Source organism: Empidonax traillii, unplaced genomic scaffold (genome assembly GCF_003031625.1).
Source record: "Empidonax traillii isolate 1590-97213 ecotype Southwest subspecies unplaced genomic scaffold, ASM303162v1 scaffold832:size729604, whole genome shotgun sequence".
Classification (NCBI taxonomy): domain Eukaryota; kingdom Metazoa; phylum Chordata; class Aves; order Passeriformes; family Tyrannidae; genus Empidonax; species Empidonax traillii.
In genome coordinates, this window is record NW_020956025.1 from 624,007 (window position 1) to 638,371 (window position 14,365).

At 56.8% G+C, this 14,365-nt stretch overlaps 1 protein-coding gene across 1 annotated transcript in view; it reads right to left on the reverse strand.

Moving 5' to 3' along the window:
- Window positions 1-4,196: 4,196 nt before the first annotated feature.
- LIMD2 (LIM domain containing 2) overlaps window positions 4,197-14,365 on the reverse strand; it is an 11,053-nt gene continuing 884 nt past the window's right edge. The window contains exons 2-5 of the mRNA XM_027902015.1: window positions 7,410-7,547; window positions 5,403-5,447; window positions 4,857-4,996; window positions 4,197-4,444 (exon numbers count right to left, since the gene is read on the reverse strand). Of these exons, the coding sequence (XP_027757816.1) occupies window positions 4,285-4,444; window positions 4,857-4,996; window positions 5,403-5,447; window positions 7,410-7,451 (387 nt within the window). The 5' untranslated portion in view covers window positions 7,452-7,547 and the 3' untranslated portion in view covers window positions 4,197-4,284. The remainder of the gene's footprint in view (window positions 4,445-4,856; window positions 4,997-5,402; window positions 5,448-7,409; window positions 7,548-14,365) is intronic.

Here is a 14,365-nt window from a genome sequence, read left to right on the forward strand (position 1 = left end):
CAGGGAGGGATAACACAGGGAATGTTGAGTTTTGGGATCCTCGATGGAAGGTGCTGCAGAAATGGAGGATATTCTGTTTGACAGAGAGTCCCAATGTCCTGAAACTGGGCAGAAAAGTGTCTGAGACTCCCAGCAGAGAGGAACTCGGGGGATTTGGTTGTCCCTGAGTTTGTTAGGGAACAAACAGGTGGCATTTGGGGCTTGGTGTGACGATTCTGTGCATTCCAGGTTATCTGCTTGCTCTCCAGAAGATCTGAGCTTTGCCCGTTCTAGTGGCAGTAGGCTGCAGCAATTTGGATTTCTTTTATTTTTTGGAGTAATATTCCAAAGGACTCGATGCTCCAAACGGCTCCTGCTGCCGTTAATTAATTCATCACCAACACAAATTGCCCATGGGGGAAACTGGTCCCTGCTCAGGTGACACTTGTTATTTCCAAGTGCCCAGAGCTGGGATAACTTGCCCCACAAACACCCACATTCCTCTTGTGTAAACATGGCTTTGGGTGGGCAAAGGGGAGCTGAGTGAGGTCCCAGGGACTGGGACGGTTCAGAGGTGAAAGAGGGGGTTTTATTCTCCCCATAAATGGTGCAGAGCAGGGAGAAATGGCTTTAACCTGGATTGTGCAGAAGACCCTGACCCAGTAGTCTCTATATTCCGACCGGGGGCTTGCAGTGCAAAGCCAGGCCAATGTATCGTTTTATTTACAATAAAATTATCATTTATATGAAAGCCTGTGCTGCTGGTGGTTGTTGCAGTCCAGTGTCTCTTACTCCTGTGGAAGTGGTGCCCCTCAGGATAAGTCAATAAAGCCATTAACTGGTTTTCCTTCCCACCAGGGATCTTAAATGAAGGAGGAAGTTTTTCTTTTTTGGAGTTTTTTCCCTTGGGACAGATGGAGAAGTGTCCTGTTTGTGATGTCACCCCTTGGGTCAGGTGAGTGCGTGCCCTCCCCTGAGCAGGGCAAGAGAATGAGGAGCCACATCTCCAGAGATTTCCAGGCTCTGGTTTTTTCCAGCTGGGTTTTTTTCCTCTTGGGTGTCACCATCACTTGATCAGTGCCTGAGTGTCACCAGAGTCCCTGGAGGAACTCAGGCCTCCCCAGCCCTGACCACAGCCTGTCCCTGATCCTTTTCCCAGGCCATGGTTGTTGTCAGTTAAAAACTGAAATGTTTGTCCATGGGAAATGTGAACAAATCAGGATTAAGGGCTTGACCAGCTGATGCAACAGAAACCCTTCAATGAGCCAAGCACGTGTGTGGGGCTTGGGGCTGTGCCAGGACAGATGAGAACCATCAAGTGGAGTCATCCCAGAAGAAAAATGTCTCGTGGAACCAGAAAAAAACCACCTCCTGCTGCCTCCTGACACCCTCCCTGCGTGTTAGAACCCACAAACCCTGCCTTTGCTGAAGGAGGAACTTGGGACTTCTTTGTTACCTTCACCTGAGTGAGTTCTTCCCTCTTTTCCACCTGGGGTGTTCTCTGGTGATATTTGCTTTGTGAACGTGGGACTCACCTCTCAGCCTTGTCTGATGGTCTGCTTTTCTCCTGGGCTCCCCTCCTGCTCACCCCCCTCAAAAATAAGTAGCTCCACAGTAATTCTGCTTCCCAGAGAATCCAGAGAGTGCATTCCTGACTGGAATCTTCCCCACAGAATCTCCTGAGCTGGAAGGGACCCACGGGGATCATCGTGGCCCTGCACGAGACACCCTGAGAATCCCACCTGTCATGTGGTGGTTGAACAAAAAAAAATACCTGGAGCCTCAAAGGTAGAAATGATCAGCCCCAAAACGCTGCCTGAAGCACAAAGGAAATGCAGCAAAACCCCTCGACTACCTTTTTATTTCTTGTGATTTGTGGCCCAAGGGAAGGACTTAAGGTGAGTTCTCTCTCTCCAAATCCACTTCTGAGGCAAATGGAATTTAAATCATCTCTGCAGAGGTGGGCTGTGCTGCGCTGCTGGGGCTCTCTGTGTTGGGACAGCAAAGTCTGAACCAGGAATGATGAATTCTGGATTTAATATTGGCAGAGTGGAGGGGGAGTTGCATTATATTTTATCCAGGAAATGCTGGCACGATTCTCTCTCATGTTCTGATCCCTGCCTGGTGCTCTTGGACATCTGGATGGTATGGATGTATATGGATTTATATGGATTCTTACTGATTCATTTTTTTTTTCCCAAAAACCAGCTTTTTTTTAACATGAACCTGCTGGCTGGAATTCTTGTGCTCTGCAAATCTTACCCCAGATGTGGAGTCTGAACATCCCATCCCTGCAGATGGAACTGCTGGTCAAGGGAGGCTGAGAGGACCTTGTGCTTAGAGATGGAGATTTGAAAGGAGAATGTGCAATGAGAAGTCAGAAAGTTTTCTGTGAGTGTTATCCAGAAGCTTGCTTGGGGGTGGGAATTTGGAAAGGAGGGTTCTGCTCTCATCATAAAACCAGCTGGATTTTAGCTAAATTTTAGAGACAAAGGAACAACGTTTTTGGGGGGGGGGTAATTTTTTTTCTTTTTTAATTTGTCTTGCCAAAACCTCCCAGTCGGGAGCCGTTTTAAGCTGGACTTTCTGTAGTGCTGCTTCTGATCCCTCCGGGGAAATCTGCAGGGCCATTTGTGCAATTGCACCTCTGGAATGTATGGGAGATAAGATGAGCTCAAAGCATCTCCCTGAGTGTGTCACCACCGGGGTTTCCCTGTGGGCAGGTCCCTCGGGAAGCGGGAAATGCTGCTGGTCCTGCTCAGGGAGGCAGGAAGAGGAACAGAGAGCTCTGCTTTCATTTTCGGGGCCGGCTTAGGAAGGAAGGGGCCCCAACCCGGCGGCATCACCAGCCCCGCTGTGCTGGTCCTGGTCCTGTGAATCCCACCCAGGAGCCCTTTAAAAAGCCCTTCAGTTAAAAAAAAAAAAAAAAAAGGGAAATAACTTGTCCAACGTCAGGCTCCTGTGTGCCATCCTTTCCTCCTGTGGACAAACCATCCCCATCTCTCTCCCTCTTCCATCCTCATCTCCCCTTTCCGTGGCTGTGTCTGGGTTTTCCCAGACAGGACGTGCTCTCTGGAGCTGATGGTATCAGTCACTGATGGAACAGGGGCTGTCACGGGCTGTTGGCTCTGCTAGGGGGGCTCTGAAAAGCCAAATTTCTGTAGAATTTGAAAGACATGGGGTTCCTAAACACTTTCTCTTTCAATCTGATCTTACAAACCCGTGGGTGGAGGACGGAGGTAAATAATTAAAACCCGACTCACCCACTTTCCCCGTTTTTTCCTGCATTTGGCTGTCCCACCTGGCAGGGCTTGCTGGGCTTATTAATTTGTATGGACTGTGCTGTCCAAAAATTGGATATGGGGTGGATCCACTGGGGTGCAGTTTGAAATCCTGGGTTTGCTCTCCCAAAGACTTGGGGGTCCCCTGGTCTGATCTCAGGGGGCAGAGGGGCTTGAAGAGAGAATGTTTTTGGTCTGGGGGCTGCAACCCTGTTAGCTCTGCCCCTTGTGGCCTGCAGGACCCCTCTGAAAAGAGAGGTGGGCTCCCTCCTTCCCTCCCCACCTCAGCCACATTATTATTACTCCCAACCACCCAGCAATAATTCCTTTATCCCGCACGGACAGAGGCTCTTTCCACATCATCAGGGCAGCCAGAGGGGGTCTGACCACTCCTCCCCCCCACCTCCCCAGACACCCCGGGAGTACAGGACGAGGCCGGGAAGGCTGGGAAACCTTGTATTACAAAAATAAAAGAGCGCCTGGCGCAGTGCGAGGCGGAGCCGCCGCGGGGCTCCCGGAGCACGACGTACCGGTGGAAGGCAAATATAAAAAAGACAAGACACTGTTACACAGTCGCAGGGCAGGAGGCTGAGCCACCCCGGCTGAACTGAGCTGATGCAAACCAAGGAGCCTCGTTATCCGAGGGAGGGGGTGGAGCTCTGCAGTGATTCACAAGCTGGTTAAGCCCCCCAGATCATCTCCTTTTCCATGAACAGGGTTGGGGGTCCCAGAGTGGGGGGGGGGGATGGGATGGGATGGGATGGGACAAGTGCTTCTGGTCTGATCTCACGGGGCAGAGGGGCCTGAAGAGAGAGGGCTTCGGGTCAGGGGGCTGCACCCCGTCACTTCTGCCCTGTCCTGACGACCTGCAGGACCCCTCTGAGCATCCCCAAAGCAGGGTGGCTGCTCCCCCCTCCCATCCCATCCCTTCCCTCCCCCAGGTCCTGCTTCCCATCAGCTCAGTTCGTGCGGGCTCAGCGCGCTCGGGCTCTGCTGGAATCCAGCGGGGCGGGGCTGGCCCCGCTCACGCCGTCTTTGTTCCGCTCTCCACCTCCTTGTGCACCCACAGCTCCTTGTGCTGCTTGCGCCCGAAGCCCTCGTCGTAGTTGCCTTTACTCTTGAAGAGCTGCTGGAAGTGGGGCTTGCAGTAGAACTCGCCGTGGAGCGCGGCGTAGCTGCCCAGGCTGCGGGGGGGAGGGCGGAGTTAGACGGGCACGGGGGTTTTGGGGCTCGGGGAAGAGGTGGGAAAGTGCAGGAGGAGACCCTTAGACAGGGCAAAGCCGCTCCCTCCAGCCAGTGAGGGATGGTGGGGGCTGCTGTGAGCAGGTCTGTAAAGAGGAGGGGTCCCTCTCTCTGGGAGGGGGCTCTGCCTCAGCTCCGTGTTACCCTGAGGATGCTCTCAGGGGGGAAGCATCTCCCCTTCCATGCCAGGTGGGATTTAGCTGAGATTTGGGAGCAGGGGGGGCCAGATAAACATTTCTTTAGGCACCAGCGAGGAGCTCTGATATGGGAGGGGGGTGCAGAGTTTGGAAGGGTTTCCCCCAGCAGCAGAGCTGTGGGGACACCTGTCCCAGCACAGGGCCCAGCCTGGCTCACCTGAGCTTGGCGTGGCAGTGCTTGCAGCAGAAGCAGGAGTTGTGGAAGACGAACTTGTCGGCCACCAGCCGCTCCATGGGGTACACGGTTTTCTGGCAGGCAGAGCACATCTCCTTCACCTGAGCCTTCAGGCTGAACGACTGGCCAAGGGGACACCAGAGGGAGACAAAAGGATCAGGAAGGAGTGTGGGATTCCCCGTGCCACGGAAACCCCGTGGGATTCCCATCACAGCCCTCTGCCCTGGTATTTGTGCTGACACTCCTGGAGCGTTGGTGAGCGGGAAGCAGCCTCGTGTCCCCCTCCCTGGGCCACCCCACTGATGCTGGGCTGGGTTGGTGCTTGGGCTTGGGGTTTTTGGTCCTTCTCCCCCTGCCATGAGTCAGTAGGATGAGGCACTGACACAGAGAAGCTGTGGCTGCCCCATCCCTGGGAGTGTCCATGGCTGGGTTGGACAGGGCTTGGAGCAACCTGGGCTGGTGGAACTGGATGATCTTTAAGGTCCCTTCCAACCCAACCCACTGTAGATGATGTAAAATCCCAGGTACCTTGGAGCGCTGCACTGTGCTGCCTCCTGAGCTGCTCTTTGCCTCCTGAAAAGGGAAGGAGAAGAGACATCAAAATGAGAGCCTGGCCTGACACTGAGCTGTGCTGGAGGAGGATTGGCACAGGCAGCTGCTCTGCAGGACCCCGGGGCACACCAGCCCCTGTCACAGCACGGTGACCAGCCCTGAACTCACTTGCCCAGGGGCCACGACATCTGTCAGGTCCTGGTGTGTGAGCTGCTGCCTGTGCTGTGGGGCTCTTCCCAAAGAGAGAAGAAAGAGAGGGAAATGGAGAAGGAGGGAAAACCATGGACATTTTGCAGAGAAGGAATGAAGCACCAGGCAGCTGTGGAACTGCCAGGGGCAGAGCAGCCTGTTTTCTTATCCAACAGGATCACAGCACAGCTCTGTGTTTTCCATGGCCAGCTACAGCAGAGCTGTTTTGTGGTGGCAGCAGCACCCACACATGGATCCAGATGTCACAGCAGGGTAAGAACTGTCCCCTGTCCCTCACCACCTGCAGGCACTGATCACTGTCCTGGGCTGCCCAGTGCCACCACGGTGAGTCTTGGGACTCACATTATCCCTCAGGAATAACAGCAGCTCCTGTGCTGTTCCCCCTGGGCAGATGTTTGGTATCTGAGTTTCCCTGCCCTGTTACCAGCCCCTCACGCTGCTGCTGCTGCTGCTGCTGTGCAGGAAACGCCTCTGAGGCCCTGCAGGCTCAGGGGGTGTGGGGAGGGCAGAGGGTAAGGCCAGAACTGACCATGGGGTCCTGCAGCTTGTGGGAGGTGCCTCTACCTGTGCCCTGGGATTTCAGGGCAGGGCCTTGGTAAATGCTCCTTCATCTGCAGCTGCAACAGCTCCTCTCTTCCCAAATCCCCCACCCTGCTCCCCTCCTCACCCTCCCCACACTGACTGCACCTGGGAGTGTTTCACCCGCCTTTGCACTGGTGGAAATTCTCCCTCCTTCCTTCAAACTGCTGGGATCAAAGAGGCCATCACAGGGCTGGCTCACCCACCCTCTGCACTGCTTGTTGCCAGGGTCGGGGCACTGTCACCCCAGGATGTCACCCCAGGATGTCACCCCCACTGTCCTTGTCCTCCCCCTCGCTGTGCTTGGCCCTGCCTGGCCAGTGCTACCCCTGCCTGCCCCCAGGCTGATCCCCCACTCCCCGTTCCTCCCTCTCTGCCCTTCCCCATCGTTCCTCCTCCCTATTTTTGGCAACAGTTTGTCCGAGAGAGCCGCACAGGAAGCTCTCCCCTGGCCGAGCTGCCTCCTCAGACGTTTCCCAGCTGCTCTCCCCGACTGAGGTCAGGGACGTGATTTTCCTCTGCCTCCCACGAGGCTGGGGGCAGGAGCCAAAGTCAGCAGTGGGACAGGGGCAGCCGGGCTGTGTAACACCAGTTGCATCCCCTGGCAGTGGCAGAACCACCGCGGGTGCTCTCCCGGGGCTGGGATTTAACGTGCCAGTTTCCAGGCTCAGCTGAGCCAGAGCTAAGGAAGACACTGCCCCTCTGGAGCTGGGACACATCCGTTCCCGAGGCTGCAGCAATCCACCGCGGCTCGGCTCGGCACTTCTCGGCAGCCTCCTGGCCCCGGAGCAGGCTCAACATCTCTTCCCTATCTGATAGATCTCCCCTCGGGGAAGGGCCGTATCCTGTCCCAGCAGGAGATGTTCTTGAGCCTTTATGATTTTCCAATCACTGAGGTCCTAAGCGGCTCGAACGCTCTCAATTGTGCTCACGGAAAGCCATGGAAACACAAACAAACAGAGGCAACTGGAGATGAGAGCGGGGTGAGAGCTGCTGATGGACCCGAGCCCTGAGCGTGCTCAGCGAACAGCACCTTCTGCTGGAACATTCCTGTCCCCAAACTCTGCTGTTTGAGCAGCAGTGGCCGTGCCTTTGATCACCCCGAGGTGTCAGGCCAGCAGCACAGCTCCTGTGCACAGCCCTCCCTCCCTGAGAACCAAAACCGGGCCGAGATTCCCACAGGGATCTACGTACGTGGGTGGGGGGTGGGCTGGCGGCTCCCGCGGCCTGGAACATGGCTCCTTCCCCTCCTCCGTCTCTCTAGGCCCGAGCTTGAGGTCTGTGGGTCGATGTTCCCCCGGGGAGGTGTCTAAGACAGGCTTCTTGCAACACCTGGAAGGAAATGTTGACAGCAGCGGGATTGGTTTCATCACCCCCAAAAGCTCTGCAGGACGTGGTGGGTGCTCGGCTTTCTCTGCGGGCTCAGAGAGGCCTCGTTGGTCTGGGGGGTTCTGGAGGGAGCCAAGAGGTTCAGGAACACCAGAATGGACCAACAGACAGGAGATGAGAGTCTGGAATGCTGTGAGAGGAAGCTGGAGAGTTTGGGACTCTAAACACCCTGGGCTAGTGGAAGGGGACTGCTGGGAACATGAGCAAAGGTGATGGGATGGCTTCTGCTCCAAACCCACACGTGGAGGCAGCAAAACCCATGCCCCCTGTTTCACTAAAGCAGCCACTAAAGGGCTGGTGTTACTGGAGGAAGGACTGTGATTTCAGTCTAATTTTAGCCCAGAAAAGTCTCGCTGATCACAGCTCAGCAGAGCGAGTGATGGGGATTTTGTGTCTTCCCTGGGGAACCCACGTCACCTTCAGGCTGAGCCCTGTGAGCCTCGTGTGATGTGCTGAGCGCCCTGAGGATGGGGCTGACAGGGACAGGCACTGAAACAAAACCACCAGCACTGCAAATCACCTCTTTTGGTAAAAAAAAAAAAAAAAACAAATAGCTGAAAAGGCACTGACAGCTCCTCAGGGTTTTTTCCCCCGCCACACTTTACCTTCAAAACAAACACCCAGGGAAGATCAGCCCTGCTTTGCACACACAAATCGTGGGGGTTGTGCGAAGGGAGAGGGCTCTTTGGGTACCAAACAGCTCACAGCAGGCTTGCAAAGCACCCAAAATTCGCGGCTGCTTCCAGGGCTGAGGGACCTTTGTGCCACGTCCCCGGGGGGCTGCACAGCCCTCGTCACGAACACTTTGCAGCTCATCTGAGGCACGGCTCTGTTTTACCCAGCTCATTTCCCGTCCCTCTGCGGTTTGCTTGTTATTTCCTGCTCTCCCAGCGCTCTCTCAGGCAGCTGCTGCCGAACCCAGAGCCTGCTGGGGCCGCTGCCCAAACCCACAGCCCCTCTCTGCTCCCATCCTTTGGGACAGGACCTTCCCTCCACCCCCCCGGGGTCTGTCAGGTGCCACAGCCCAGCTCAGACCAGAGGGGCACCTGAGGAACCCACAAAAACCCGCTGTGCCCACCCCACACATCTGACACAGATGCACAACCCTCCCCCTTCCCTCCTGCCTTTCACCTTCACCCCGACCCCGTGACACAAATGTTCGTCCAGCCCTTGCTTCCCTCCCTCTCCCCCCGCAGCCCATCCTCCTCCCCGACCCCAGCCACCCTCTGCCCCTCAGTTTTCCCACTCCATCCCCCATAACCTGGCCTAGTGGAAGGTGTCCCTGCCCAGGGCAGGGGGTTGGAACCAGATGAGCTTTGAGGTCCCTTACCCAGCCCACACCAGCTGTGACTCTGTGATAAACACTCGATTTCTTCCACCTGCTCAGGGCAAGGGGAGAACCCCTTTCCCTTCCAGCCTCCGTCCTTTCTGCCCCTCCTGGGAGCGACTGGCGGCTGGTGTGGACAATAAAACCTTTCTCCAGGGGACTTGGGCTCCTGCCATCTACCCAGGGAGATGGAGCAGCTCCTGCTGGGAGCACTGATGGCTGCACAGGGAGGTGGATCTCAGTGTGGCGGTTCTGCTGCCCAGGTCACCACCAGCAGCTGCTGGTCCTGCTCTGGGGGTTTCCTGGGTGATCTCAGCGAGCTGGTGTTTGAGCCAGGACCTCGGGGTTGGAATTTGTGCAGCACCCAGAGGGCACACGTGCCTGCTGCCGTGTGGAGCAGCTGGAGCTCCAAGCAGGGAACAGTTTGGAGGGAGGAGGGCAACGTTCCTCCCAAAAGCCTCTCCATCACAGAGCTTTTCCCTAACAGCCCCCTCCCCATCCCCTCTCACCTCCCTGCCTGACCCCGGGGCAGATGCAGAGAGAGGGAACATCTGGTGTGGCCTCTCAAGGAAACTCCCCCATCACGAGGTGCCTCCCAAGGATCGCGTTTCCCACGGCCAGGACGTGTTCAGGGAGCCTCTCCCCCCTTCCCCTCTCCAGTGGGGTCACCCTGGCTGCCCCCAGTGCCCCCAGTGCCCACCCAGCAGCTCCCAGTGGGCCCCAGCCCGGCTCTGGCCGTGACTCTCCGGCAGCCGCCGCGTTTCCGGCCCGGGGAAGCAGCGTGACTGCCAGAGGCCCCTCTCTGCCATCTGGTTCCCATTCCAGCCCTGGGAAGGGTGTGTTTCCTGCAGGGATCACTCCACCACCACGGCAGGGGCTTTCCCAAAGGCAAAGCGAGGCGTAGGGGGGGATCCGAGCCCCTTCCTCCTCCATCCCCCCCCAGGACACGGAGTGTCCCCAGGGGCTCCACACCTTGGAGGGGCTGTCAGGGGGGCTTTCCCCCAGGAAATGTGGGCAGTGGGGCTGGATGTGGGGCTGGATGTGCCCGAGATCAGGGGCAGGATTAGCAAAACCCACTCAGGCAGGACAAGCACCGACCCCGCAGCTCCACAGCCAGCCCAGCCCATGATCCCTGTCAGCAGGACGGGGTGAGCAGGAGGGGAAGAGGAGAGGGAAAAGCCTTTCTCCAGAGCCTGGGAATCACCCAGCTCACTGCCCATCTGCCCCCTGTTTCTGCAGCCTCACGGTTGACCCACACCGTGAATCAAAAATGTGTGAAGAGCCAACATCAAACAGGAGAGTGCCAGAACCGGCCCAGCAGTGCCAGGGAAGGGGCACAGGGGGATGATGGAGCCAGCCCAGCGGTCACAGCTCCGGGTTTAGCCCTGGAAACCCTTCATTCACCTCCAGGTCTTGGCTTTGAGCCAACCCGCTTGACCTCACCAGCATTTGGGACCCAGGGCAGGTGGAGGGTGGAGGACCCCAGGGGGAGGAATATCTGGACATTCTGGGAATATCACTAATACCACTCCCCTGCTCATCCCATTCCTGGGAGGGTGGCCCTGTCCATGCACCCCAGGGCCCAGCACACCCTTCCACCATCCCTCTCCTCTAATCCCCTTTCCAGCCACGTCCCGTGCCCGGGGCTGCCTGTTGAAAGGCTGCCAGTGGGCAGGAAATCTGCAGCCCAAATGCTGAGGGATGCTGACAAGGAACGGTTGTGGGGAGGAACAGGCCTGCCTTTGTCAGGGCAACAATGGGGGGAGCCCGAGGGAAGCCCCTGCCCACCCACCTTCACCCCTGCCTCGGCTGCTCTCCCCTGGGGAGGAGCTGGAATGGCCAGGGCCGGGGGGACTGGGCTGGAAGATGGACTGGGAGGATGCTCCAGGGATTCACTGGCTCTCCAGAAGCAGCTCGTTCCTGGGATCACGGCCACGATTAATGGCATCCATTAAAAATCACGGCCTGAAGGGAGTGCCTGCTCCCTGGGAGCTCAGCTAGAGCAGAAAACACTGCTGGGGGGGGGATGAGAAGAACCTTTTCCAGGCAGAAACAAACCCTCAGGAGTGCCAGAAGAAAAACTGCAGGTTGGGATGTTCAGCCTGGACACGAAGCAAAAGGAACCTCAGAAGGTCTGCAGGGTGGCACTGATGGAGGGGCACGACAGACCTGCTGCACACAAGCACAGCAGGCAAACAGCAGCTCCTGCTCCTTCCCCTCCCCTTTCCAGCTTTTCCATTATCTCTCCATAAACCACGCTCCACCTGCAAACTTCCCCTCCTGGTTTCCCCCACATAAGTGCACATCCATTTACCGTCACACATTAAGCCCCCAGTTCTTCTCCCACCACAGATTTGCCTCTCAGTGGGATTCACAAAGATAAATCACATTCCTTGCTTTTAGCAGGAGGAGCCAATCCCTTTCAACCTGTTCTCTGCCCCCACTTTGGTGGCCTGGGTGAGCTGACTCGGCCTCTCCACACTGCGGGGGGATCTCAGAATTCCTCGGAATTCCGGTACAAAACTCCCCCTGAAAACATCTGGAGCCAGGTGTTCTCCTTCCACTTTGCTCTCTTTTTTCCCCTGTCCTCTCTCCACCTAAAATAATCATCTCCTTGGGGCTCTGCCTCGCCAGGCCCTGTTGTTTCACAAGTCATTTTTGATATCTGAGGAAGACACTGAGCCAACCTGACATGATCTGTGTTCCAACCACCCAGCATTTTATTCTCCTTCCCAACACCACATCTTGGATTACTCTTCCAAGACCTGTTCTAGGAACCAACCTTTCCTTGTGCTCCAATTAATGGATTTCTAATTGCCTGTAATTTCCTCTTTCCTCACACACAAACCCGTAAATGTGACTTTGGCTGATTGCCTCTCGTGGAAAATCACCTGTTACCCACCACCTGCAGATGCAGCAAGAGCAAGCCCTGTTCCAGGCACCCCAAAACACAGCACAGCCCCTTTCCACTGTCCCTGCCTCCACACAACCCCTACAAGAGCTGCTGTTTGCTGTCCAAATGCAGAGTGTGTAATTAAAAAAGCCACTAAAAATCCTAATTGTAGTTAAATCTCTCCAAAAAATCATTCTTTGTGAGCTGCCCTCTTTCCAGCCTTCCCCTCCATCCTCCCTTTTAGCATCCAATCTACCACGGAGCCCAGTGTAGTGCTCTGAAATTCAGATTGAACGTTCTCCATCTCAGAGCTCCAGCCAACAGCGAGGTAAGCACTGCAACCCACCCCAGATGGCCATAAAAATGACTTCACTGGGAGGCCAAAAGGCAGAAGGCACCTCTAGGGGGGGAAAAAAACAGCTGCCTGGCCATGGCCAACAACTCTGAGGGCGAGAGGAAAGGAACACAAGAACTCCATCCCCACACGGGACCTGGTGGGGAGTGGAAGCCTCACGGGACTGACCCGCCGAAGGAAACCAGAAGAGGAACTCCCTTCCCTGATGAGAAGCCTCGTGGGAGTTTTGTTGACCAAAAAAGGTCAGGAACCTAGTTTTGAGCTAAAAAAAAAAAAGAAAGAAAAAAAGAAGATGCACCCAGTGCCTTCGCAAAGCCCAAGGGGTTGGTTCTGACAGGCCCCGCTTCGGAACTGGGGATTTGCCTCTCCCATTTCAAAAGGGCATCGGCACCGGGGCTGCCTCAGACCGAGCCTGGTCTCTTGCCCTGCAATTGTTTTGTGATCTGTGTTAATAATTCTGCAGATGTGCTCGCTGCTCCTGGCCCTAAATGCACGAGGGCTCAGCTGAGGCACCAGATGTCTCCCCTGCGAGAGCCCTCACACGACGCCTTGGGTGGACAAAGCGCACTTTTCGAGGCTGAATTATCGCGTTTGGTTGGGTTTTTTTTTCCCGAAACTGATGGCCCTCCCCGTGAACAAAAATCAGCAGAAAATCGATCAGAAATGGGATCTACAAGGTAGCTTAGCCGGTTTCGAGTGATCCAAGGGGATTAGGGCTCAAAACACGATAGTTACAGCACCCAACTGGGCTTGATTCCCAACTCTGCTGCTAATTTTTTGAGTGGCAGTGGACAATTAATTTAATTTTTTCTGTTCTGTTTTCTCCTCCCTCCCCCTCCCCTCCCCAGTGAAAACAGAGCTGCTCTCCTTTGTGAAGCCCTGGGAGATCCCTGCCTGTTAAGGGTTATGTCAGAGCTCGGGGCATTTGTGTTGTTATTAAATCTCACAGTCATGCAACAGCCTCCCCAGGGAAGTGATGAAAGACCTGTCGCTGGAAAGGTTTAAATCCAGGCTGGAGGAGGCGGTAGGAGACACACCATCGGGAATTAGCAGGCATTAACCGAGGGGGGGGATAAGGGAGTCGGGATCTAACAGGTTTTTCTTCCATCTCTGCTCTTTCTGATCAGCTTAATAAAATGGATCTGTCCAGCTCGTACTGCAGCACACAACAAAGAGCGAATTACAGCCCGAACGGGGAGGGGGAGCCCCCAAATTTGCATCCCCAGACACCCCTGGCAGCGGATCCAGCCAGCACAGGCCTGTGCTCGATCCGGAGGGGACCAACCCCTCGCCCCCCCGGCTCCCACCGGGCACGGGGGGCTCGCCCCCCTCTCCCACAGCATCGCCCCCCAACAGGAGCTCCGGCAGCGCCTCTTTGCCCCCACCTGACCCCGGCCCAGAACAGCCCCCCCCTTGGCACCCCCCAAATCAAACCTTCCTCCCGCGACCACCTCGGCCGAGCCTCCTCCCAAAGCGGGAAGTTCCCGGTGCGCCCGGATGGTTCCTCCTCCTCCTCCTCCTCCTCCTCCTCCTCCTCCTCCTTCTCCTCCTCCCGGGGGGCTGCCCGGGGGGCGAGGGGAGGGGGGATGAACCCCCCCATCTCCCGGTTGGCTCCAGCGGTGCCGCTTCCCGGGGTTCTCTCGCTGCCTTTGCATCCCTCCCTCCCTCCTCTCCATCCCTTTCTCCCCGGCCTCCCGCCCATCGCTCTTATCCCCCCTCCCTGCCAGCTCCCCCACCCCCCGAGCCCCCCGCGGTGGGGATGGATGGATGGATGGATGGATGGATGGATGGATGGATGGATGAACCCCCCACATTTTCCAGGGACCATCATTGTCTCTCCCGCCGCCTCCCCATCCCGTTGTTCTCCCGCAGCCCGGGCTCACCATACGCCTCGGGGGGATGCCGAGCGGGGCGGGGGGGTGCTCAGGGAGGGTCCGTGCCGATGTGTGTGTAGGGGGGGCTTTGGCCGCCCCTCTCCCGCCGCAGGGGCCGGGGTTGTGGGAGCGGGAGCCTCTTCCTGCGCTGCCACCGCCGCCTCGCAGCGCTTTTTATCGCGGGGCCGCGCCAGCGATTGGCTCCCGGCGCCCAAGCGTCTTCAGCCGCTCGCTCCTTTGTGTGCAGCCAAGCTCGAACCCCAAACCTTCCCCAGCCCCTCTCCTCCTCCTCCTCCTCCTCCTCCTCTTCCT